Here is a 27,837-nt window from a genome sequence, read left to right as displayed (position 1 = left end):
CCAAAATAGAAAAAATAGACAAATTTTTGTAAACATATAGAGATCTTTTGTGACAAATAGAAAAATTAACTTATAGAAGTCACTATAAAAATGAATTTTGAGCTTTGCTTGGATTATTTGCAAAGAAAAAGGAAAAAAAGTTAAAGTGGAAAAGAAAATTTAGAATCTATTGAAATCATTAATGGGAAACTAATTTATTAGATTAAAGAATAGTTAACACTCACAGACAAAAATAAATGTTTTACCATAACACATTTTTCTAAAGAAATCTAGTACTCCATCCGTCCCATTATAAGTGATGAATTTCTTTTGGACATGAGAATTAAGAAAATGATATATATCGAATTAAAGTAGAGAGAGTAAAATATGAGAGAGGAAAAAAGTACTCCCTCCGTCCCCCAAAATTCATCACCATTTGACCCGGCATGAGTTTTAATAAATATAATAAAAAGTTGGTTGAAAAAGTTGGTGGCATGTGAGTCCTAATTTTATATATTAGTTTTATAATAAAATGTGAGTGTGAATGAGTTAGTGGAATGTAGGGTCCACTACAAAAAAATGGTAAAAGTGAAAGATGATAAATTTTTAGGGACGAACGAAAAAGGAAATAAGTGACAAATTTTCAGGGTTAGAGGGAGTAAGAGAGATAAAGAGAGAATAAAGTAAGAAAAAGATAATAAAGTAAGAGAGAGAATGAAGTAAGATATGGTTGAAGTTTTGCTTTTAGCTAAAAAAGAAAATTGATCACTTGTAGTAGGACAATTCAAAATGGAAAGTTGATAATTTGTGGTGGGACGGAGTGAGTACTTCAAACAAATCGTATAGTTTAAAAAAGTTGTTAACATTATAATTTACTTAATGAGTAGCCAATAAATTAAGCGACATTTTTTATTGGAGCCCATTTAACCTACCAAGCTCAGCCGAAGCCCAATTCATTTCCCGCCCGGCCCGTTTGACATCTCTACTTGCCACAAACTCAATTGTTACTCCTGTTGAAAAATGTACTACAAACAGCCCGGCCCGACCCATTTAACATCTCTACTTGTGACGAACTCAACTGTTATTCTTGTTAAAAGACTTACTACAAAATACTCCTATTAGTATTTGTTAATGTGTTCACATTAACGAGAAAATGACACCATACATACAAAATGTTTCATTGGTGTTTCTAATTGATAAAAAAGTTTTAAGTTAACACATTACATACAGAATGTTTTGTTAGTGTTTTAAAGTAATACATTTTCCTTAATTGATTAACAACATTAGATTTTCTGTTTCATTCAAATAAAAATAAAAAAATAAATAGGGTTATCCTTTAGAAGATGAACCATCACTAAGTAGAATTGTCTGCTCCAAAAAAAATTTCTAAAACTTCTCACTTTGAAAAATCGACCGCTGCAGGTAAACTTCTTACTTTAAAGCATAGAATTTTTTCAATTTTGCTCTATTGAAACATAGGAATTTAGTTCTACATGTCGAGAATCTCTATTGAAACATATGAATTTTTGTTTAAAATTCTCATCTTTTACACTTCTGCATGTGTTTTCAATCAAGTGATTTTAAATTCTTGGATGTAAATTTAGGAATGTGAACTTCCAATTAGGAATTTTTTAGTTTTTGAATGGAAATTTTTAGTTCCCCTATTTATTAAATGAAATGTCTCCTTTTGAATTTATAGGTATAATATGGATGAAGATTTAGTGCCTTCTGATATTGATATTAATCTTAAGGTGTTAGTGGTTATTGGACCAATGAAGTGTAGAAGCAACATTCTATTTTGTCACAAATTTAAGGTTAGTGAGAATATTTTCAAGATCATGAGTAACTTTCAGTGTGTAGATTGTAGTTGTGTTTGAATTTTATTTTTATATTTGTAATATTCAAAGTATTTTTTATGAATGAAGAATTTAAAGTAAAGATATTAATAAAAAACTAACGATGTTAATCAATTAAAGAAAATGTAATATTTTAAAATATAAACAAAACATTTTGTATGTAATATGTTAACTTGAAACCTTTTATATTAATTTGAAATACTAATGAAACATTTTATATGTATGGTACAATTTCCCCTCTCATTAACGGATACAAAATCTCTCATTTTGCCAACACACAATGATATTTCACAAATTTGATTTTCAATTTTTAAAGGGTAAATAATGCAAATTTGAAAGGTAAAAATAAGGAGAAAAATAAAACTATACTAACAAATTACTGTATTTTCGAGTACTTGCTTCGAAAAAAATGAACTAATTTTAATTTTAATACTACTAAACAATTACCTATTTTACAAAGTAAAATTTAATAAATAGTTGGCATTAACGACTTGAATAATAATCTACTGTTATCATATCTCATCTTGAAGACGAATATAAAACATTACAATTAATCATTTGAAAAAATATATTTTAAGGCTTAAGCTTGATAGAATAAATTTTAAATATAATAGATTAATAGTAGTACGGATATTTTTTATTAGGTACTCGTAGAGTATCAAAATTCACGTATAAAGATTTAACGTTTAGGTCATTTACTGAAACTTAGAAAGAATTAATGAAACCTAACATACATAATATTTTATTGAAGCCTAACTAACATATATGGTAATATTTTATTATACAAATTTTTAATGGGCGAATCCAAGAAGGATTAAGCCACGTTTCAGAAATCCTATATATATAGTGAGTCGACACAAATCCCAATCATCGCTACTCCCTCCGCTCCTCCACGGTTGTCCTGCTCAAATCCCTCCAAAAAAAAGCGGGCCAATCACGTCGACCGTAAGTTTAAACGAAACGTGTCTGCGTGTGTGTTTTTGAACTCGTTGTTTGATTTATGATGACATCATGATGCAGTTCAAGACGTTTTCGCAAAGAGTTGAGGAAATTGACATAGATGTGTACCGAAGTCTAGACCCATTGAAAGCTGTAGTTATACAGAGTACATAATACAGAGTACGTCTCGTCTCGTATGATCAGACTAGATACCCTTGAAGTTGTAGTTATATGCTTTGAGCTCATTTATTTCGCTGCTTGGCCTCGTCTCTTGTAGGCTAATTTACGGTCTTCTTCTTCTCAAAACGAGTCTTTTTTTAAATGCTTGTTTTTTTAAGCAAAATGTGATGCTCTAGTTTACGCACTTGTTGTTTTTTTAAATGCTTGATGCTTGTTCATTCTACCAATTAGCAAATTGTGATCGCTACATCCTTGCTACCTTCACATGAAATATGTCTTCCTACTTCCATACATTTTGTTGTTTTCCATTTATCAAAATTTGATTATATAAGCACTTGTATCTTCATTTAGAGTCCTGACTGTAGTCCTTTTACTTTTCTGGGTATTTATCTCCCTGACACAGTCCATCAAATGGTTTAGCCACTTCATCGGTATTTCCTTAATGTTTTACGTCCATCTGTAACTTTTTTTATGACACGCAGGAGCTTAACACTGCTAGGGATTTTATATCATTTTACGAGGAGATTTTTCCTCTGGTACAGACACTTCCCCAAATTATCTTGCACAAGGATTTGATTATATCAAGCCTTCTCTCTAGACTAAAAATTGAAGGGAGGCTATCACTTGAGCCAATACTGAGGTATACTTATGAATCGTAGCTATTACACGAGATATACTTATTTGCTTTATTATACTATGAGATAAGGATCGTAAATAAGGTTTCATTGTTTCTTTCTTATTAGTCAACTTTGAGCATAACCTATCATTCCTTACTGCTAATTTCTTATGCTTAAGGTTATTGCAGTAATTAGTCTAATTCTCGTGGTTGAAGTATGTATCTTGATCATATTCATGTCTTTATAATTTGGGGCAGCATTACTTTTGATAGTTTATGTCCTTATATTTTAGTTATATTCTAGGAGCTTACTTTTAGGTCCTCTTTATATTTTAGTTATGTACGAGGTTCTTACTTTTAGGTACTCATTATTTAGTTATGTACGAGGATCTTACTTTTAGGCTCTCCTTATATCTTAGTTATGTACGAGGATCTTACTTTTAGGTCCTCCTTATATTCACGTCCTTATAATTTGGTGCGGCATAAATAGTTTAAGTCCTCCTTATATTTTTGTTATGTACGGGGATCTAACTTTTTTCTTGGTGGCACTTATTTTGTGTGTGCTAGGATGATTTCTGCCTTATCTAGAGATCTCGTAGAGGATTTTACACCGTAAGTTCTCTTTCACTTTTATTTTCTGTTTCTCAATCTTTTAAAATCTATTTATCTCATTGTAATTTTCTCTAAAGTCTAAATACGTTTTGTTTTAAAATAGTTTAGTCATACTGAAACATGCTTTATATTTGCAAAAAAAAATGCTTTACACGAAGATAAGTACACTAAGATATAAGTTTTTGATGATGAAAATCATATGTGCCCAATTATTTATTGGAAACTCCAGAGAGCATGGGTTGGGGTGTGAGTGGGACGTGGAGGCTGGGAAACAACTCATGTTCCTGGTCTCACTATGTCTACCCCAACTGCATGTTCAGTTTTTGACTTTGTTTGCCTCCATCTGACAATCGTCTTCCAAGTTCCAATATGTTTGCACTACTTGTTTCTTGCCTTCTCTGCAGATTTCTTCCAAGAATTATTGATTCTTTGGAATTGCTCCTTCAAAGCGGTGCTGATAAGGATCCAGAGCTAATTGAGCAGGTCTAAGAGTGCTTTCATGTATCTATGGTTCTTCATTTATTTTCCTTATTCTGGAAACATTATATGAAATTGCTGTTGTTGCTGCAGATATTCACATCATGGTCATACACAATGATGTACCTGCAGAAGTTTCTTATAAAAGATGTTGGCCATATTCTAAGGTAGCATTGTTTGTATTGGTGGTTTTAGAAGTTGATTTTATTCAATTACTCATTCAGCTGAAGTCTTTGTCTAAAGCAGGACATAACTGGTGGTGTTAAATTTGATATTATTTAATTATTCGTCTAGCTCTGAATTCTCTGAACTGACGCAAGATATCACTTAATATGAGAGAACCATGTTGTAGTCTGTTGACTGTTATATACGTGGATTTCTATGTAACTATGTTTATGGGTTACCTATGGACTTCATATGGATGATATTTTATTTTTCGGACTATTTTCATTTTTATCAAACACAACCATGCAATCTCCAATCCCCAAAATACCATATCCAAACAGTTATAGTTGGTTTCATCGATGCTTAACTTTCATTTCTTCTCTTGTTTTCCCCTCTTCCTATCGTTCTATTATGCAGAATCACGGCAAACTTAAGAAACCACCCTAAGGATTATGTTCGAGAATTTATGGCAGAGTCAGTGTCATTCTTGCTCAGGAAAGCGCCAATTCAGCAACTAAAGAGAGGTATGATATTTTTTTAAGGGTAGTTTGCCATTAATTTTTCTCTGAACAATACTCTTAACAATGATCTTCTTTGTATATGTGAATGACTATTGACTAGTCCCTGGTGCATATGCCTTGTATATAGCATATGTTTATCTGATTGCCTAGTCCAACTCGGGTTTTTTCTATTTTTGTTCTAAAATAGAACTTAGATTCCTCGTTTGTTCTAGCGTTTTTTTTTGTTCCGGATTTGGGAGAGACGCATGACCCTCATGCGTCTCTTTTTAATGAGACGCATGATCGTCATGCGTCTTTCATAGAGACGCATGAGGGTCATGCGTCTCTATTTTTTTTTCGTTTTTTTTAACGACGCATGAAGGTCATGCGTCTTAGGTATAGACGCATCTCTCTCATGCGTCTGTTGTTTTTTAAAATATAATAGACGACGCATGAGCGTCATGCGTCTTAGGTAGAGACGCATGAGTCTCATGCGTCTCTAACTTGCTTAAATCAGTTCCCACGGCAGAATAGGCAGAATACGCGAGAGAAAGAGAGGAAGACAACCCGTGCGATTTCCTTGGCGATTTCCTTGGCGATTTCTTGGCGATTCCCTTCATATTTCGGTAAGTTTCCTTCAATTTTTCAACATTGTTCTCGTATTTGTTGTTTATTTGCATATTATTAGGGTTTTGATAAATCTTTTGTATACTTACTATATTAGGGTTTAATGAAAAAATTGTCTTTAATTGTTGTTGGTTTGTATATATATTTTTGCAGAAATCATGCAAGTATACGTGAGTTTATATTGGGGTGGTAGAATATATCAACTTCCTCAAGTGGGTATTTGTTATGATCCTCCTCGTGCGAGAGCTTCCATCGTATTGGATTCATGTGTCTCATTATCTGAATTAGTTGCAATGATATGTGTTAAGATAAGAATAGATTCAAACCAACACTTCATCGAAATATCTTGGAGGCATTGTTTCTTGGGTACCGGTACGAGTTATGTATGTACTGCGGTTGACAGTGATCAAAGTGTGTTTTATATGTTCAATGCGGCTCTAAATTCTACTCGACATATTGAATTATTTGTTGAGTATTCGTATGTTGGAAATGCCTTCATCCCACCAATTGTTGATCATGGTGTTGGATCATCTACGAGGTTTGAACCTTTGAGCATGGATTGCGGTATGAATGAGCAAACAGATGTTGCAGATGCTGCTGATGTTGGATTGAATACTCAAGAGAATGTAGAAGAGCATGATGATGTTCATGTTGTACGAAGAGACCTTGATGATCCAGAATTGTCGTCATCCTCGTCTGATGAGATTTTAAGTGATGATTCTGGTGCTGACTCTAGTGATGAGGAGGGTAGTGTATAAACCCGTCGTGCAAGGTGAACAACCACTTCCAGAATACGTTCACACCGGGTTGAAATATTTTCGCAGACTGCCTAGTGGTCCTTCTGAGGTACCTGAAGTTGGTAATGAACGCAGTACCATGTACTGGGATGAAGAACACCCATATCGGATTAATGCGGGAACAAAATTTGATAGCAAACTGCATGTGAAGACTGCTATTACTATGTGGAGTTTGAGGCAACACCGGCAATTTAGGGTGGTTGAGAGCAAAGTAAGAAGGTGGCATGCCGTGTGCAAATATCCGGCAGGGAGGACAGAAGATGGGACAGCTATTATCAGCGAGACCGACGCTAATAAAGCGAATGAATGTCGGTGGAAAGTTTCTGTTACACACATGGCCCATGATGATATGTGGGAGATTAGGAAGTGGTGTGGACGACATAGTTGTGAAGGCCATCGTAATGATAGAGGACATGCTAACTTTTCATCACCAATGATTGCTTTGTGTATTCGACATCAGTTGCTTAAAAATGCCGAGTTCAGTGCCGCAGCCGTAAGAAATTTTGTTCATGACAAATTTCATGTGGTAATCAGTTATAAGAAGGCATGGTATGCACGGAGAAGGGCTTTAGAGATTGTATTTGGTGGATGGGAGGAGTCATTTAGGGATTTGCCAGGCTACATGCTTGAACTGCAGTATAGGAATTCAGGCACAATCGTTGAGTGGAGGCACAACGAGTTGTTGAGCCAGGGCCGTACTAAAGTCTTCTATTATGTGTTCTGGGCACTTGGGCCTGCTATACATGCTTTCCAGGAGTGCCAACCCGTTTTAACAATAGATGGGACTCACCTTCGAGGAAGATTTAAAGGTAAGCTTCTTGTTGCTTGTGGTGTTGATGCTAACAAGAGATGTCTGCCTGTTGCATATGCTGTTGTCGATGAAGAAACTGGCGACAGCTGGGAGTGGTTTTGGATCATGTCAGAATCCATGTGGTGAAGTACGAAAGGGAGGTGTGCATCATTTCGGATAGGCATAAAGGAATCCTAAAGGCTATGCGTTCTGATGAATGGAAAAAGCCGCCGATATGTCACCACAAATTTTGTTTGATCCATGTGAGGAAAATATCTTGACTAAACTTAAGGGTAAGGGAGGTAAAGCGAAAGGCATGATATGGGCATTGGGTGTCACAACTCAAGTACGCAAGTACGTGCGACGGCGACGTGCACTACGAGAGGAAAGTCTTGTTGCGATACACGAGCTCAACAAAGCCAAACAAGAGAACTGGTCTCTTTGTTACGATGATGAACTGAGATGGGGGGTGCCCTCAACAAACATGTCAGAGAGCTACAACAACGTGTTGAGAGGTATAAGAGAGCTACCTATTAGAGCTTTGGTTGATCTGACATTTTGGAGAACAGTGGAATGGTGGGCAGAGAGAAAGACAGAAATACAACATACCGAAGGTCGGTTGACCCCGTGGGCGAGGGACAAACTTGCTGCGTATGATGCAAAGGGGCAAATGCATTACTGTTCAGTACTTGACCGAGAAAAAGGTCATTACCAAGTTCGAAGTCGTCCCCGTGTTGAAAAGGGACAGGCAAAGGGCAATAACAGACAAGACGTCGAGTTTATGGATTCAAAGTGCAGTTGTGGGAAGTGGCAGATGTGGAGAGTTCCTAGTTCCCATGCGTGCACTGTTGCCAGAGATCGAGGTAACTCTATGTTTGAACTCATTGATAAACACAACCACAAAGCTACGTGGGAAGCACAGTACTATGGTGTCTCATTTCAAGCACCAAGACACGAAGACTATTGGGCAAATCCTGGATGGAAATTACGTATCACACCAGAGCAGTTGCTTCCGCGAAAGCGTGGACGAGGCAGAACAAGGAGGATTCCTAATCAAATGGATGTCCGCGAGGAAGATGAACCGAGAGCTTCCCGCAAGTGCAGGAATTGCGGTGTGTAGAGGGCCATGACCGTAGAAATTGCACAGTTGGTCGTGTTATGTAGGATCCTCACCGACTAAATTGTTGACATCTGCAGTGCAGGTATTTTTCCTTCTCAATTATTGATTTTATATATTTAATTTACCTTTGTATGCATGAAGTAAGAAGATAACTTCTTTGTTTTTATTTTGTTTAGGAGCTTGAGACAAAGAGGACTTAGCAGGAGAAGAGATGTGTTATGATGAATTGTAGTTTGTTCTATATGTCACTAGCACTGTAGTTAATTTGTTTTGTGTAGTTTCTATGAAACGTTGTTTCTGTGTATCTGCCAATTAAATCTAAACTTGTGTTTCGGACTATTGGAAAATGGAAATTATTTGTCTCAACTCCACTGAATAATTAAAGTAGGTAAATGTGAAAATAATCCGAAAACGCCCGATCGGGCGAAATTAGTAAAATAGAATCGCCCGAGCGGGCGAACTCTCTGTATTCTGCCAGCCTGCAAGTTAGAGACGCATGAGGATCGTGCTACATAATCGGGAGGCGCCTGAGACATCCTAAACTGCTTTGTGTAGCCGTGTCCCCCAGTCCGAACACCACGCGCTCCACGACGCCGTGGAACTACTTCTTCTTGGTACGGCATGACCACATCCTGATGTTGAGAAGCGGGGTACTCCATGACATCACCGTTGTTCGTATCTTCGAGGGTAGTCCTAACAATTTCTCGAATCTGGCGCACTCGGGGGTCCATTTCGTCTTCCGTAGTTAAATGGAAAACCCTCTGAAAAGCCTCAACCTAGACAAAAAATGATACCAATATCAATAAGAAACAATCTATATCACATGAAAGCATATAGTTTAATATAACAACTTACAAATAGTCGCATCGAAGCAGCCGACTCATTCATCCCAGCAGTGGCCCGTGCCCCAGGCCGAGTCATGTACGTCACTGTAATTCTGTTATACCACGCCATATAACTCGGGCTCATGGGAATATCCAAAGACATTGGTGCGGCGTATTCGGCAGCTTGGAACCTTTCGTACCTCATGTCCCACTCCCCAATGTAGAACTGATGCGTGGTTGCCCAGTTGTTGCCCTTCTTACCACGCCGATCATTTTTGCCTAAATGATCGGCGTTCCTTAGCATCCTGTCTACATTCTGCGGTATATCCTGGTACCGATTGAACTGTCGTCGCACTCGTCCAGGCTCATGGGCCTCGACATAGGCCCAACATACCAAGTAGGTCTCGCACAGAGAGCATCCAGTCACATCATTGCAGTAGTCAGGCAGTATGCAATGTGCGTATGGCGTCCAGATAAACTACAAAACAGCAATGCAAATGCCACTGAATAATTCCGTAATAAGTTCATAAATGAAGTCTAAACCGAAATAATACTCACCTGGCCAGGTCTAATCAGAGATATTTGGTCACGATAATGCTCAACCGAATGTCTAGGAGCATTTCCTATCTGCGTTGTTCCTTTCCACCTGTACATATATTTGATGTAAGCAAATAATCCAATATAAATTAATAAATAAATATTTAGATATATACCTGGCGCCACATGGTGTATATGGCTCGTGTACAACTGGTCCAATGAACGCAGGCCTCAATGTGGGCATTCTTTCCCACGCCCATAGCTGCAGAAGCATCATAGGCCCGCCCAACTCTTTTCTCTTATCCATGGAAGCCTCGCACATATAATGATAAAGGTAGGCCAATGCCGCACTTCCCCAACTAATATTCTTCACCTCTTCTGGATCCCCAAGCCCATTCAACCACATAAATGGCACCTTACACCCCGTGGTGTCCGGCAGAATGAGACCTCCTAATAAAATTAGGGCATGGATACGTGCCCTTTGGATGTATACGTACATAGGTAGGTCATCACCCAGAGGCATCCTTGTCTGGTTGATCAGTGCGGTCATCAGCAAACCGCCTTGCTTTGTCTCTGTGGAAGTATCTGGTATCCATCCCAACAGATCGCGGCACTTGCTGGTCCAGTCTGAAAAGTTGTCATGATAGTCACGCCCTGTGAAAACGCGACCATCCGCCCTCAAGCCCCAAATGGCTTGCACATCTTCCAAGGTGATCGTCGCCTCACCGATCGGTAGATGGAAAGTGTGCGTCTCCGGTCTCCAACGCTCAATCAACGCCGTGATCAGCTCGTTGTCCACCTTCATGGGCTTCCCACAATCGATCACGCCTTTGAAACCAAAGACGTCAAGCCAATATCTAACATTCTCGTGAATTTCGACGTCCCAAGTCTTGCTTTCTGTCCTTCGGACTTTAAATACTTGGGTTGTGCCCTCTTTCATGAGTTTATGTGAAATGTGATGTTTCTGTAAATTTAGCAAGGACGGGTCTTCGGGTCCATATAATAATTGCTCACTAGAACTTGAAGTCTCCATCTAATCTAAGTACAAATTCACAAAACAACAATTACAAATTACAACACAAATTACATATCCATTCAAATTCATCTTCAAAATAACAACAAATCATAAATCAAATGATTGATTCACTCCAATTCAACACCATTCATGCTTTATAAGGTCTAATTTACATATAGCTACTAAATTAGAAGGTTAAATTAAAATATGCAATTCAACCTATACTTTATTCTTCAATATCAACCGAAATCACAACACCAAGCATCTCTAATATATGAATAACTATACAATAGAATGAATTTAGCCACTAAAATCCATTACAATTAACTAAACACCAAAAAATCGGACAAAATTGAGCAATTTGTTATAAACCCTAATTTACAAAAATTAGGGGAAATCTAAACAAACTATGCAAATTAACAACAAATAAGGAAGGAATGTTGAAGGATTGAATGAAACTTACCGGAAAAAGAGAGGAAATCGTCGGATTCGCTAAGAAATCGCCAAGGAATCGCCGGAAGTCGCCTATCAGAATTCTCTCTCGCGTGTATTCTGCCTTCTGCCTCTCGCGGAACTGATTTAATTCGAGTTAGAGACGCATGAGCCTCATGCGTCTCTACCTAAGACGCATGACGCTCATGCGTCGTCTATTATATTTTAAAAAACAACAGACGCATGAGAGAGATGCGTCTATACCTAAGACGCATGACCTTCATGCGTCGTTAAAAAAAACGAAAAAAAATAGAGACGCATGACCCTCATGCGTCTCTATGAAAGACGCATGACGATCATGCGTCTCATTAAAAAGAGACGCATGAGGGTCATGCGTCTCTCCCAAATCCGGAACAAAAAAAAACGCTAGAACAAACGAGGAATCTAAGTTCTATTTTAGAACAAAAATAGAAAAAACCCAGTCCAACTCTATATTGATGTTATTTTATATGTCCTATGTGATATGCATGCTAGTGCATTCATTTATATGTCTTGATGTTCATCATGCACTTTAATTATAAGTGTGACCAACTATGGGTGCTTTTTAGTACTACTTCCTGTGTGTAGTCTATTCTTATATTCTTATGGAGATAAATTTTTTAAATGTTGGGCAGGTTTTCAGAAACTTATGACTGAAGTTGTTGAGGAACCATCGGAAGTGAGGACATCTGGTGTTAGTGTTCTACTATCTCATGTTATGAGAATCACGTTGTCAAGATTGCACTCGAGAACCGAGACCTTGTTGCCACTTCTGGTTGATGAATCTATCTTTAATATCAATAGTCTCGGTATTACACTATCTTATCACATCCTATAAAATTACCATTGCTTTTTCCCTTACTTTGTAATCCCTTCATTTATTACTATAATATTGCGGACATGCAGATTCAGGACCGGTTCTTGAAGTTCTTATTCTGACCTTTGAGAGACTTTGTGTGGAGCTAGATCCAGTTGAACTTTCTCTCATATTGAAATGCTTGTTATCAAAGATTATAGGATCTTTGACAAACGAGAACTCTATACACCTGAGTCGTCTTTTGGCCCTGCTTACTTCTATTTTGCAAAAGGATTGCCTTGGGAAAATCACAGGTGGTCTTCAAGTGGCTTATGTTGTTTCTAATTTCCATTTACTGATTCTTAATTTCAGATGTTTTATCCTGTGCAGATTCTCAAACCTTGGTCAAACTTGTCGACCAACTCGTGGAAACTTTTGTTGTTCGTTCTCTTACAATGGACAACATGAACCTACACTCCGAAGTTATTGAAAAAGTTTTGCAACTAATGCTTTGTGTAATTGATCGTCTCTCTGATTCTAAGAATATGCCTGCTTTGCTGCTGGTTTCTGTACAGTGGGAGTCAGTGTTCAATATTAGAAGTCAAAGGTATTGCCTTCAAACTTATCTTTATAATTCAACAATTTTGTTCTCCACTGTCTCCTCTTTGTGGGACTCATACAGATGTTCCCGTACAGATTACTGACTTTCATTGGAGATCTTCTCGCGAAGGATCCCCGTATTTATTATGTCTTTGGAACTTATATAATGCGGTAATTTAGCAGCTATCTGTTATTTTTTATTCCTTTGATAGGTGTCTTAATCTTCCTTCCTTTTGCATTGTTAATATGATTTTTTATTCATTGCAGTGCGTTCACTAATTTAATAGAAATATATGATGAAGAGGTCATGTATTTAATGATGAAGTTCTGTGAGAAACTGGAAGTGAATAACTCTAGCTTTTGGGACTGGAAATCCAAGGAGAAGTTCTCAAGGACTTTTATGTTTTTTGAAGAGATTTTTCATTATTGGATCAGAGAAATCAGTAATTCTGTAGAAGGAAAATTATTTCCTGTTCAAAAGAATAAGTTGGCTGTCTTATGGGCTGTTATTGGGTGCTATCCTCATTTAGCAGATGCCCAGGAAAATTCATCCGTACTAATGGAGTTGATAAATGCAATTGACAAGTTTCTAAGAGTGGAATCTAGTAAGTCATAATCTTTTTGCAGTGATGCTTAATAATGTTATTTTAATGCCTGTCATTTTGTAGTCCTTATAATGCAGTAATCTATGTTCCGATTCAGTTTTGCTTGTGGAGTGATTTCTTAAACTCTAAAATTATTCCTCTTTTTTTGTACGAGTTTTGTATTCTACATCACACTTGAAGCACACTGTAGACGGATTGTAAAATGTTTCTATAAAGATCTTCTATTGATAGTTTTATGTTTCTATTTGCTTTTATTGATAATTCATACTTACATATGTGATATTTTTGTAGAGGCAGACTTACAGCAAGATACCTGGTATTGCTTACTTGGGGCTGCCTTGCGTTCTTATAACAAGTTACTGTCTAAGAGGGGTATTGATCATGAAGATTCTGCAATGTTAAAGTTCATGGATTTTGCAAAAAGATATAAGCTGTCACCCCACATATTATCTGCTGTAGCAGATATATTGGATTCAATCTCCAGGTAAATTTATACTACGTACTATAAAACGCCTTAGCCTGAGTCCTTGACACGGAACTGTATTTTTTTGGTATTTCAGTGCATCACCTAGGAAATGTCAATTTTAGGAGTCTATGGCTGGAATGTCCTTGGCTGCTCTAGACATATTTTCTGTAAATCTGAGCCATGCGAATAGAGAGATTCGCCTTTCAACCCTGCGCATACTGTGTCATTATGAATCTGTACATGATCAGGATTCAGCTATGAATCATCCAGTTGAAAATAATTCAAGATTTGATGATGTTGGGACTAGTCTAGTGGATGGCTGCCATAACAATGTAATATTTCTTTCACATAGTTTGTCTTACCTGCAATATCACGTGTCAGATGCGATATTAATAGGTTTTTTGAATCCTAGGTTCTCAACCTACTCAGATCTGTTGAAGAGACTGTGCCTTCAATCGCAACAAGCCGTAAAATTATTCTTCTAATTTCTCAATTACAGACGAATCTGATTGATCATAGAGTTGCTGATCAATATATTGTTGCTGCTTTAAATGGAATTTTCGGCATACTTCATAACCGATTTAGCTGTGTCTGGAATCCAGCTTTAGAGTGCCTCACTGTCCTCGTTGGCCAATATTTTGGAATTGTGTGGGACAGATATCTTAAATATCTTGAACAGTGTCACTGTGATTTTCTAGCATCTCATTGTCAACATGATAGAGGTGATAATGACTCTATGGAGAACACTGGTAATTGCTTTCTGGAAACATGAATTTATTTTCTTGTGTTTTTGCCACTTCTCTTTCATCTTATTTAAATGCATTTTGTGTCACATATTGTGTCCTCAATACCTGCTTTTACCTCCGTGCTTGCAACACCGTAACTCTCCACTCTGTGTTGACTATTTAGGTTTGGCTGGATGCTTCAACTCTAAAATCATTTGTGTATTTGACAGTAATCCCCGTGCAACAATCTTGTCCCTCTTGATTCAGTCTTTACAGAAAGTTCCTTTAATAGCTGAATCTCACTCCCGGCAAATAGTACCTTTGTTTCTTAAATATCTCGGTTACAGTGTTGAAGAAGTCACTAGGTGCCTTTATGGTCAATAATTTCTCTTATATTTTCTGATTCATCTTGTTTGTATGAAATTATCATAGTTGACCATGTGTAAATTTATGTTTCCAAAATTTGCAGTGTTGAATCATACTCACTGGATCACAAAGGGAAAGAATGGAAGGTAGTTCTAAAAGAGTGGTTAAGTTTGCTCAGATTGATACGGAATCCTAGGTCTATTTATCAAGGTCAATTTCTGAGAGATGTACTTCTGTATAGGTTGGTTTGACAAGTTATTGCTGTCCCTAAATGAGTGTTGTCCAGTGTTTCCTCACATTATTTTTATCATCCGCGTTTGGCTTATGCTTTTCATATTGGTACTGCAGGCTTCTCGACCAAAATGATGCTGATATACAGACTAAAGTTCTTGATTGCTTGCTGAACTGGAAGGATGACTTTTTAATTCCATACAGTGAGAATCTGAAAAATCTAATCAATGCAAAAAATCTACGGGATGAGCTTGCCAGGAGGAGTTTATCCAGGATTTCGATGGATTCTGTTGCCGAGCGACACAGAGCTTATCTTGTGCCTATAGTCATACGGATACTCTTACCAAAAGTTAGAAACTTGAAGATGCTTGGTACCCAGAAGGTATTGTATTTAGAACTTGGATGATCGATGCCCTTGACTTCATATCGTGGCCTGCTCTCTATTTGTGTGTGCTTTTCATTTTAAATCGTCTCTGATCTGATCTAATTTTTAATGAGGCACCTTACTTTTTCAGAACGCAAGTGTACATCACCGAAAGGCAGTTCTGGGATTTTTATCTGAGCTTGATCCTGACGAGCTTCCTCTTTTCTTCTGGCTATTATTTAAGCCCCTGCTGCCTGTCTCTCAAGTTGGTGATGAAATGAGCAATGTTTGTTGGGCATCATCCAAAAGTCATCCATTTGAGCTTGATGAACCTGAAATCCTTAATCTTTTAACATCAAATACCATGGAAACCCTGTCGTGGAAGAAGAAGTCTGGTTTCGTGCATGTTGTTCACGATATTTTGGTAGTTTTTGATGAATCTCACATTAAACCCTTCCTTAGTCTACTGATTTACTGTGTTGTCCTCGTATCATCGAGCTGCACATCAGCTCTTGGCAGTAAAATACGTGATTCATCTCCTATAGAGAACTCTTCTAGCTTAGATTTGGAGGTGCGTGACAATGACGAAGCAGAGGATAAGAACAAGGTAATAATTTGAGGTGAAGTTGGATTGATAAAATTTTTTATGTTCTTAATACTCTACTTTTCTTGGATGGAATTAAGGACTGATCTGCTAAATGTCAGCATTTCTTTCCTCCTTTCTTGTCTTCATATGCATGTTACATCAGGAATTATTCTTTGTTGGTGAGAAAGACAAACTGTAGATAAAGTTTGACCATATTTTGTGCTTAATATATTAATGTACCTGTATTTCTCGTATAAGTTGGTAACCCAGCATAAGTTGGTAACCCAGCAACATGGTATAACGGTAATGAGACACTAGAGTCATTTAAAATTGCTTTTACGCTATATCAGGAATTCTATTATGTTCTGTAAAACTAGTGTTTTCAATGTGTGACTGGTAGTGACGCACAGATTCCTGTAACTTGTGTGTAGGAATAGACCTGTATGCTTTCTGGAGTCTGTTCAGTTGGCTGAAAATTGTCATTTTTAATGGTTATGGATTAACCCTTACTAAATCAAATTTTCTTGTGAATATCCAGTTGATTTCTGGACTTCCCTTGAATCCAGCAAATAACTTTCAGTGATGTTGTATTCAAAATTTTTATCCTCCTGTTAGCTAAATTACTGGCAGTTAGAAACATAAATTTTGTTCATTTGCAGGAGAGGAAGCATATCCGAGAGTTGAGGTCCTTAAGCCTTAAGGTCATATATATTGTTCTTAGTAAATACAGTGATCATAATTTCGGAGGTGCGTTTTGGGATGTGTTCTTTACATCAGTAAAACCTTTGGTTGCTAAATTTAAGATGGAATGCCTTGGTAGCCAAAAGCCAAGTTCACTGTTCTATTGTTTTCTTGCAATGAGTAAAAGTTACAGACTTGTCCCACTATTGTCTAAGGAGGAGAACCTGGTATCCAACATTTTCTCCATGCTTAATGTTCCACCAGCTTCAAAATCCATTTTGACTTGTATCTTGAAGTTCACTAAGAACTTGTTGAAGCTTGATAAAGCCCTGGATAGTGAAGATGTCACAGTCCAAAGAGTTTTACTCCCTCATCTTGATGAGCTCTTCTGTGGCTTGCGTAGTATTTTCACCAAAGAAAATGTGACTGAGAGGTATTCCTTTTCCCATTTCTCCATCGCCATCAGTGGATAGTACAACACCCCCCCCCCCCCAAAACCAAAAAATGTTTTGTTGATGTGCATTGATATTGTCTACATGTGCTCCATATTTGCTCTTGTCGTGAAATTTCTATGTATATTTGAATTTTCTATTGATGTTCTACATTCCCCTTTCCTCTTCTCTGTAGGCCTTTGCTCAAATTCCCCAACAAAAGAGAGATCACCATCTTCCGCTTGTTGTCAGTGTATGCGAAGGAACCATCAGCTGCTGAATCATTTGTTGATGTATTACTCCCGCTTCTTGCAAAGAAACACCTAAATTCTGGTTAGCCTCTTCACCATTTCATTCTTTTAAGTTTGAACGTATTATTACTTTCTTCAATCCGTAACCAACTAATATTTATTTTTGCTCTTGCAGATACTTGTGTCCATGTATTGGACATCATTTGCAGAGTGGTGACGGTCCTGGGTAGTGGAATAAGTAAAAAGATTTTGGCTTCACTCTCCCCACTTCTAATTTCAGCTGATATGGATGTTTGTAAGCATATATGCAATGTCCTTAACGCTGTTGCCTCCAATGATTCTTCTTTGTTAACATTGGTAAAGCACGCCTCTTGATAGTTCCTGTTAATAATTTTTGTTCTTTATCACTGGAAGAAAAAGAAGAATAAGTCTCTCAGCCCCCTCCTTTTGTTGTGTGCAGGCAAAAATTCTTTGTAAGCTATGCCAAGCCTCTGCAGATGTGATGATTAGTCTTAACTATGATCACACTGTCCTTGCTCCTTATAAGGAGGTTAATGTGGAGTTTTTTTATAATATTGATGAAAAGCATGCATTGCCAATCCTGGCTCTTGCACTACATGATATGTCATCTGAAGAAGAGATATTATGGGAAAGTGCATACGACTTACTGCTCTCCTTCGTTGAATTTTCTGGCAAGATCCTAAATGGATCTCTAGAGTCTAACCAAATGTGGTCCAGGGCTAGTATCCAGCACATGGTAAACAGTTTTTTGTTGAAACATATGGGAAATGCAATGAACAAAGAAGGCACTTGTAAAAAGGTACCAATATTTATATAATTGCTGTTTCTTTTACTTATATTCCATTCCTGAAGTGGTTCCTCTTTTATTTATTGCAAGCCTGAGTTTTCCATGTGGTGTATTTATGTTATCTGGATTAGTTATTTCCCCCTCTTGAATAATTTATCCTGCTTCATTGCACCAGTCAGGTTGTTTGCATATAATTACTGGAAACAAAACTTTTTTCAATATTAATAATATATTTGTTGTTTTTAGATATGGATTAAGTTGCTCTGGGCAATGGTGCTGAAGCTTCCAAATGAACCAAACCTTGATTCGTATAGGGCCTTATGTTGTGTTGATGTTGAACAAGATTTCTTCTATAACATAGTACATGTACGGGTTTTTTCTTCTTTAGTTCTAGAGTACATTAATCATTCCTCGTTTGTACTGCGTTTTTTTTTTGTTCCGGATTTGGGAGAGACGCATGACCCTCATGCGTCTCTTTTTAATGAGACGCATGACTGTCATGCGTCTTTTATAGAGACGCATGAGGGTCATGCGTCTCTCATTTTTTTCCGTTTTATTTTGACGACGCATGAGAGTCATGCGTCTTAGAGACAGACGCATGACGCTCATGCGTCTTTTATTTTTTTAAAATTTGACTGACGACGCATGATTCTCATGCGTCTTAGGGAGAGACGCATGATCGTCATGCGTCTCTACTTCGAATTAAATCAGCGGCGAAGGCAGTAGCTCCTCATTCACGCACGCAGACATCAAACACTCACGGAGGCGGCGATTTCTTCCTAGATTCGGCGAAAGAAGACGATTTCGACTTGTTTTCCGGTAAGTTTCGTTCAATCATTCTACTTGCCTTCCTTATTTGTTGTTAATTTGCATAGATTATTTAGATTTCCCCTAATGTTTGTAAATTAGGGTTTAAAACGAATAGCTCCAATTTGGTTGATTTTTTTGTTGTTTAGTTAAATGTCTACGATTTTAGTGGCTAAATTCATTCTATTGTATAATATTGGTGTGTTTTTGATGATTGGTGTTGTGATTTTGGTTGTAAATTAGGGTTTATAACAAATAAGCTAACACATGTCAGGGTTGAGTTTGTAATTGTTGTTTTGTGAATATGTATTTAGATTAGATGGCGACTTCAAGTTCTACTCGACATTTATTGTATGGACCCGAAGACCCATCCGTGTTAAATATGCAAACAAATCACATTTCAAATAAACTAATGAAAGGGGGAACAACCCAAGTATTTAAAGTCCGAAGGACTGAAAGTAAGACTTGGGACGCCGTGATTCACGAGAATGTAAGATATTGGCTTGACGTCTTTGGTTTCAAAGGCGTGATCGATTGTGGGAAGCCAATGAAGGTCGACAATGAGCTGATCACGGCGTTGATTGAGCGTTGGAGGCCGGAGACACACACATTCCATCTACCGATCGGTGAGACGACGATCACCTTGAAAGATGTGCAAGCCATCTGGGGCTTGAGGGCGGATGGCGTCGTTTTTACGGGTCGTGACTATCATGACAACTTTCCAGATTGGACCAGCAAGTGCCGCGATCTGTTTGGATGGATACCAGATTCTTCCACAGAGACAAAACAAGGCGGTTTGCTGATGACCGCGCCTTCTCACGTACTTGCGTACTTGAGTTGTGACACCCAATGCCCATATCATGCCTTTTGCTTTTCCTCCCTTACCCTTTAGTTTTGTCAAGATATTTTTCCTCACATGGATCAAACAAAATTTGTGGTGACATATCGGCGGCTTTTTCCATTCATCTGAACGCATAGCCTTGAGGATTCCTTTGTGCCTATCCGAAATGATGCATACCTCCCTTTCGTACTGCACCACATGAATTCTGACATGATCCAAAAACCACTCCCAGCTGTCGCCAGTTTCTTCATCAACAATAGCATATGCAATAGGCAGACATTTCTTGTTAGCATCAACACCACAAGCAACAAGCAGCTTACCTTTAAATCTTCCTCGGAGGTGAGTTCCGTCTATTGTCAAAACTGGTTGGCACTCCTGGAAAGCATGTATAGCAGGCCCTGGCTCAACAACTCGTTATGCCTCCACTCAACAATGGTGCCTGGATTCCTATACTGCAGTTCAAGCATGTAGCTTGGCAAATCCCTAAATGACTCCTCCCATCCACCAAATTCAATCTCTAAAGCCCTCCTCCGTGCATACCATGCCTTCTTATAACTGACTACCACATGAAATTTGTCATGAACAAAATTTCTTACGGCGGCGGCACTAAACTCGGCATTTTTTAGCAACTGATGGCGAATACACAAAGCAATCATTGGTGATGAAAAGTTAGCATGTCCTCTATCATTACGATGACCTTCACAACTATGGCGTCCCCGCCACTTCCTAATCTCCCACATATCATCATGGGCCATGTGTGTAACAGACACTTCCCACCGACATTCATTCGCTTTGTCAGCGTCGGTCTCGCTGATAATAGCTGTCCCATCTTCTGTCCTCCCATTTGGATATTTGCACACGGCATGCCACCTTCTTAATTTACTCTCAACCACCCTAAATTGCCGGTGTGTTGCCTCAGACTCCACATAGTAATAGCAGTCTTCACATGCAGCTTGCTATCAAATTTTGTTCCACCATTAATCCGATATGGGTGTTCTTCATCCCAGTACATGGTACTGCGTTCATTACCAACTTCAGGTACCTCAGTACGACCACTTGGCAGTTTGCGAAAATATTTCAACCCAGTGTGAACATATTCTGGAAGTGGTTGTTCACCTTGTACGACGGGTTTATACACTACCTCCTCATCACTAGAGTCAGCACCGGAATCATCACTTAAAATATCATCAGACGATGATGACATCAGTTCTGGATCTGCAAGGTCTCCTCGTACAACATCAACATCAGCATCAGCATGCTCTTGTACATTCTCTTGAGTATTCAATCCAACATCTGCAACGGCTGTTTGCTCATTCATACCGCAGTCGATGCTCATAGGTTCAAACCTCGTAGATGATCCAACACCATGATCAACAATTGGTGGGATTAAGGCATTTCCAACAGACGAATACTCAACAAATAATTCAATATGCCGAGTAGAATTTAGAGCCGCATTGAACATATAAAACACACTTTGATCACTGTCAACCGCAGTACATACATAACTCGTACCGGTACCCAAGAAACAATGCCTCCAAGATATTTCGATGAAGTGTTGGTTGGAATCTATTCTTATCTTAGCACATATCATTCCTACTAATTCAGATAATGAAACACATGAATCCAATACGATGGAAGCTCTCGCACGAGGAGGATCATAACAAATGCCCACATGAGGAAGTTGATATATTCTACCACCCCAATATAAACTCACGAATACTTGCATGATTTCTGCAAAATATATATACAAACCAACAACAATTAAAGATAAATTTTTTCAATAAACCCTAAAATAGTAAGTTACATAAATTTTTCAAAAACCCTACTAATATGCAAATAAACAACAAATAAGGGAGCAATGTTGAAAGATTGAAGGAAACTTACCGAAATATGACGGGAATCGCCAAGAAATCGCCAAGGAAATCGCAACCTTTGCTGTCTGCGTGCGTGAATGAGGAGCTACTGCCTTCGCCGCTGGTTTAATTCGAAGTAGAGACGCATGACGATCATGCGTCTCTCCCTAAGACGCATGAGAATCATGCGTCGTCAGTCAAATTTTAAAAAAATAAAAGACGCATGAGCGTCATGCGTCTGTCTCTAAGACGCATGACTCTCATGCGTCGTCAAAATAAAACGGAAAAAAATGAGAGACGCATGACCCTCATGCGTCTCTATAAAAGACGCATGACAGTCATGCGTCTCATTAAAAAGAGACGCATGAGGGTCATGCGTCTCTCCCAAATCCGGAACAAAAAAAAAACGCAGTACAAACGAGGAATGATTAATGTACTCTAGAACTAAAGAAGAAAAAACCCTACATGTACAGGTAACTCCTTTTCTTAATTCGGTGAAAAAAAATCTTTATTTTCAACTTAGAGAAATACTTATCGGGTTCTTGCATTATGTCATTGCCCTTAATTCAGAAACACAGGAGAGCGAGAGCAGTAGTTCGTTTTAGCAACTTTGTCAGGTCTGGCAATCTGTCGAATGTAAGCTTCTCAAACATCTTCGAGATATGCTGAGTAGTATAATTGTGATTTTTATATCCCTAATTTTTTGAAGTATACAAATTTCTAGGTCATCACTTATGAAGTGTTTGTCCCACTGCTCTTTAGCATGCTGTTTAATGTACCAGATGGGAAGGATGAGAATAGAAGAAGTGCATGTATTAACGCCCTGGCGTCAATATCTGGTTGCATGAAGTGGGATCAGTACTACGCCTTGCTAGTCAGATGTTTGCGATATTTGGGGCTGAAACCAGACAGGCAAAAACTTTTGTTGCGACTTATCGGCGCTATACTTGATAGATTCCATTTTCAGGAGTCATTTCTGATCCATGAATCTAAAGGTCTTGCTTCTGATGCACCCAGTCCTTACACCGTTAACATGAAGTCTTCATCATCTCTGATGAGGATCACTGATCACGGCGAACTACCTATCATACAAGAGAGTTTGCTCAAACACATTTTTCCCAAGGTTCAGAAGTTGTTGGCCTCCGATTCTGACCGTATGAATGTTAACATCTGCTTGGTTGCACTGAAACTTATAAAATTGCTCCCCAGTGATATCATGTACTCTCAACTTCCAACTGTTGTTCACCGTATTTCAAACTTCCTAAAAAATCGGCTTGAAAGTGTACGTAATGAGGCTAGGTCTGCGCTGTCTGCTTGCTTGAAGGAACTAGGGTTGGAGTATTTGCAATTTATTGTCAAAGTCTTGAAGGGCATACTGAAGAGAGGCTATGAATTACACGTGCTAGGATACACACTCAATTTCTTGCTGTCTAAGTTCCTCAGGACTCCAATCTGCGGAAAGTTGGATTACTGCTTGGATGACCTCCTTACTGTTGTACAAAACGATATACTTGGGGGTGTTTCTGACGAGAAAGAAGTTGAAAAGATTGCTTCTAAAATGAAAGAGACCAGAAAGCAGAAATCTTATGAAACTCTAAAATTGATTGCCCAGAGTGTCACTTTCAAAACTCAAGCTTTGAAACTTCTTTCTCCTGTTACAGTTAATCTGCATAAGCAGCTCAACCAAAATCTTAAGTTGAAATTGGAGAACATGTTAAAACACATAGCTGCTGGTATTGAAGTAATCCATCTGTGGAGCAGACAGAACTATTCATATTTGTGAATTGCCTCGTTAAAGATGGCATCGGTGATGAAGGTAATGGACAGGGGTATGGGCCTATTTCCTGGGCGGATTATGGAGATGCTGAGAGTATCCAACCAATCGAAAGCAACAGACTAGTGAATGTGGACCGGCAATTTTCTCATTTGATAACAGCGTTTGCTCTTGAAGTTCTGCATAACTACTTGAAGAAGCTGAAGCCTAGTGCAGGGGATGGACAACTTTTATCAATGCTTGATCCTTTTGTAAGTTTATTGGGTCAATGTTTGAGCTCAAAGTATGAAAACATTATAATAGCTGCATTTAGGTGCTTTAGTCTGATGGTGCGGTTGCCTTTGCCATCACTTCAATTGCAAGCTGACAAGATAAAGAATTCTTTGTTGGTTATAGCTCAAGGATCAGTTAAGATTAACTGTCAGTTGATTGAGTCTTGTATGAAGTTGTTAACAACGCTTCTACAAAGCGAGAGAGTCACACTTTCCACTGATCAGTTGCATATGCTGATCCAATTTCCATTGTTTGTTGATTTTGCAAAAAGGCCCTCATTTGTTGCGCTTTCACTGTTGAAAGCTATCATACACCGAAAGCTGTTAGTTCCTGAAATATATGATCTTGTCCAGATTGTTGCAGAGATGATGGTACAAAGTCAAGATGAGCCCATTCGTAAAAAGTGCAGTAAAATATTGCTTCAATTTTTACTGGGTTACCAACTTTCTCAGAAGCGCTTGCAAGAACATCTTGATTTCTTACTTGCAAATTTGAGGTGAAAATACTCAACTCTAGATACTAACTTTTTTTTGCCTTTGATGTTTCTCTATAATCATAATTTTTAACCAATATTTCCTACAGTTACGAGCATTCCAGTGGAAGGGAAGCTGTCCTTGAGATGCTCCATACCATTATCGTGAAATTTCCACAGAATGTTGTGGATGCACAGTCACAGACACTGTTTCCGTATTTGGTCATTTCTTTGGCTAATGACGACGACACAAATGTTAGACAGATGTCTGCTGTTGCAATAAAGTTTCTCATTGGGCATGTTAGCTCACATTCTCTTCACTCAATACTTGAGTGTAGCCTGTCTTGGTACATTGAAGGAAAACAGAGCCTATTGGGTGCAGCAGCACAGGTAAATCAGTGTAATAAGTTTTTAATTACTGGAGTACATTTTTTGCATCTCTCACCTTGTACCACTAAGCATAATATTTCACTACTATCTCTACTCATTAACAACTGCACAATATTTCTTGGATAAACAGCAGTTTTCATTTTCCATGATCTTTTTATCTGTTCTGATTTTCGTGGAGTTGGGTGCTTGGGGTCAAATGCCTAAAACTACCTGGCAGTCTTTGTTCGTGTTGGACAATAAGTTAGAAGGCTATTGCTGCTCGAATTCTTAACAACCAAGGTTTACTGGAGCAAGATTTAGGTTTAAGTTAAAGTATTTTGGTCTTAGGTCGTATCTGAGATGAACTATTCTCAAGTCTTAATATAGAACAGTAACAGTAGTGGTTGTGAACTGTGATGTTAAAAGTTGATGTACTTATGGTATTGTGAAGTTTATATCACAAACCAAATGGAGTAGTATTGAAGTTTATATCAGAAACTGAGATGTAGTTCTTTAACTTTTTATAAAATTTGTACCGAATTTAGTTTAATACTTTAATTTTATGTTTATCATGCATAATTTAACATCCTCGTACAAGATTTCTTTATGTATGGTTTAGCTATTCTTTAACATGTGACTTGGTGCTTATGATGTTTTTCCTGGATTAAAACTTCAAACATAATCCCGAGGTTCATGAATCTGTTTTTATAGCTCTTTCGCAGCTTGAAGATGCCCTTCATGGTTGTCGATTTGGTACATATGATTATCTCTGAGTATACTTGGCTTTTGCTTGACAGGTTCTGGGTTTACTAGTGGAAGTTATTGGAAAGAATTTTCAAATACACCTCATTAAAGTACTTCCTGCAATCAGAACCAATCTTCAGTCAGCATACAATGCTCTTGCATCAACTCAACAAGATTTATCAGATGTTTTAGTAATTCCATTCTGGAAGGAGGCATATTATTCTCTGGTTATGTTAGGGAAGATCCTAAGTCAATTTCATAACTTGTTCCTTGATAGCGAGCTTGAGGTACAACTCACTATTCTATCTGTCATCATACTTCAAATATTGTCCCTGTTTATATCTATTGTAGAAGATTACGGGAGTAGGTTTCTCCTAAATCTTTCAATCATTTAGCTTTATGAAAATGTTGAGTATTAACTGTATCTGTAGATGTACTTATATTGTCCCTGCTTATATCTGTTCAAAATGTTTGAAAGTTGATGTACTTATTTTGTAATACCTGTTTATATCTGTTGTAGAAGATCACGGGAGGAGGTTTTCTCCTAAATCTGTCAGTCAATTGGGCTGAATTTCTAATCGCATTCAATATGGTCTTACACAGATCTTTGTACAGCTAACTTAGCTGTTTGGTCTAATCCATCCGTACCTTATAGTCCGTCGTTCCGATCCATTTGATGCTTTCGATGTATTTTAATTTAAAGTTGACATCGTTCTTATAGATCTATAGTCTTCATATGCTAAGGTTAATCACACAGATCTATGTTTTGCTATTTTATCTTCTGATATTTGTTTCGATAACTTGTACAGGCTTTTTGGGAAACCATCTGTGAATTCCTCTTGCATCCTCATTTGTGGCTGCAAAACATATCATGCCAGATTTTGTCCCTCTTACTTCACTGCAGTGGCCAATAGAGATAAGAGCAAAGTCAGAGCAGAAGCATTCTATCTCATGAAACCGAGCATACTCTTCCATGTAGCTGTTTCTTTGTGCTGTCAGCTGAAGGTGCCATTGAGTGATAATGGAACTGGAATACTTATCAAGCAAAACCTCGAGTTCTCAATTTCTGCACTCCATTCTTTCTTAAAGAATAATGAATACATGGATGTTTCTAGCTTCTGGTTAAGCCTTGACAGTGCCGAGCAAGAATGCTTCCTTAAAGCTTTTGGTATTCTTGATCCAAGAAAAGGGAAGAGAACTCTTCAATCTTTTATTTCTGAGGCTGATGCTCAACATGACAAAAATCAGCATCCATTTATTTCTTATTTTCTCCAGAGAATGGGGAAGCTTACTCTTCAGATGGAGGCCAATCAGGTTTGTTCATATAAAACCTTTGATCTCATTTGTTTGTATTAAACAATTTCGCCATATCATGAATTTATGTTACTTGGAGATTTATTAATGAGCACTCTTGATGGCATAATTCTTTTGTTTCTGCAGATGAAAATCATGTTCGAGTTTTACAAGGCAATATCACCACAACTCCTCCATTTTTTGAAGAAAACTTCACCTGCAAGCTTTGATGATGTCCGCAGTTTTGCGTATCAACTGCTGTTGCCATTGTACAGAGTCTGCGAAGGTTTCACCGGACAAGTTATTTCTGGTAACTACACTTTTTTTTTTCTTTCTACCCATAAAATATTATATTGAGTAAAATTGTATTATGTGTTTTCCTGAAATAATTCAAAAGTTGAAGGGGAAACATATTCTTATTTGAGACCCAATTTTTGTGCATGCCAGATGATCTGAAACAACTAGCTGAAGAGGTCAGGGATGACATAAGAGGCATAATTGGAGACGATAAATTTGTTGAATTTTACGGACAAATATGCAAAAATATCAAGGCGAAGCGTGACAAAAGGAAACAAGCAATGAAGGTGATGGCTGTTGTGAATCCGATACGCAATGCCAAGAGGAAGCTCAAGATAGCTGACAAGCATCAAGCTTACAAGAAAAGGAAAATGATGACCATGAAAATGGGTAGATGGATGCATTGAGATATCCACTTTGATCTATGCTATGGCTTATGTTTTGTGTTATTTCCTTAATTTAGTTTCTTATTTTCTTCTGTAATCTACTATTTCAAATTATGTGAACAGTTTAGTAATCTATCTCGTTGTTGTTTTATTTCCTTACTCGGTTTTTCTTATCAATTCCTTCACAAGTTAGATTATGAATTTGTGACACTATATATAAATATTTGTCATTAGATTCAACATCAATAAAAAAATAAGTTATTTATATTTCTCTCCTTTTGATGTTGTTCGGAGAATCTTCGAATCATACAGT

The 27,837-nt window shown here is 37.7% G+C and overlaps 1 protein-coding gene, 1 long non-coding RNA gene and 1 pseudogene across 2 annotated transcripts; 2 read left to right on the top strand and 1 right to left on the bottom strand.

Annotated features, from left to right (window-relative positions):
- Positions 1-2,647: 2,647 nt before the first annotated feature.
- On the top strand, positions 2,648-27,683 carry LOC121768320 (annotated as a pseudogene).
- On the top strand, positions 8,654-8,997 carry LOC121768322. The gene is made up of 2 exons (XR_006043348.1): positions 8,654-8,740; positions 8,835-8,997. It is a non-coding gene; the product is annotated as an uncharacterized LOC121768322 (long non-coding RNA).
- LOC121768321 (serine/threonine-protein phosphatase 7 long form homolog) lies at positions 10,076-11,592 on the bottom strand. Its single transcript, XM_042164792.1, has 2 exons — positions 11,498-11,592; positions 10,076-11,057 (listed from the first exon to the last, which is right to left on the bottom strand). The coding sequence occupies exon 2, from the start codon at positions 11,050-11,052 to the stop codon at positions 10,093-10,095; it is 960 nt and encodes a 319-aa protein (XP_042020726.1). The 5' UTR covers positions 11,053-11,057; positions 11,498-11,592; the 3' UTR covers positions 10,076-10,092.
- Positions 27,684-27,837: the final 154 nt, after the last annotated feature.

The sequence above is a fragment of the Salvia splendens genome, chromosome 15 (assembly GCF_004379255.2).
Source record: "Salvia splendens isolate huo1 chromosome 15, SspV2, whole genome shotgun sequence".
In the NCBI taxonomy this organism is placed as follows: Eukaryota; Viridiplantae; Streptophyta; class Magnoliopsida; order Lamiales; family Lamiaceae; genus Salvia; species Salvia splendens.
This window is presented reverse-complemented; position numbering and strand designations above follow the sequence as displayed.

What these genes read in the sequence shown, in the direction of transcription:
- LOC121768321 (XM_042164792.1), bottom strand. Translation starts at nt 11,052, where the DNA reads ATGGAGACTTCAAGTTCTAGTGAGCAATTATTATATGGACCCGAAGAC.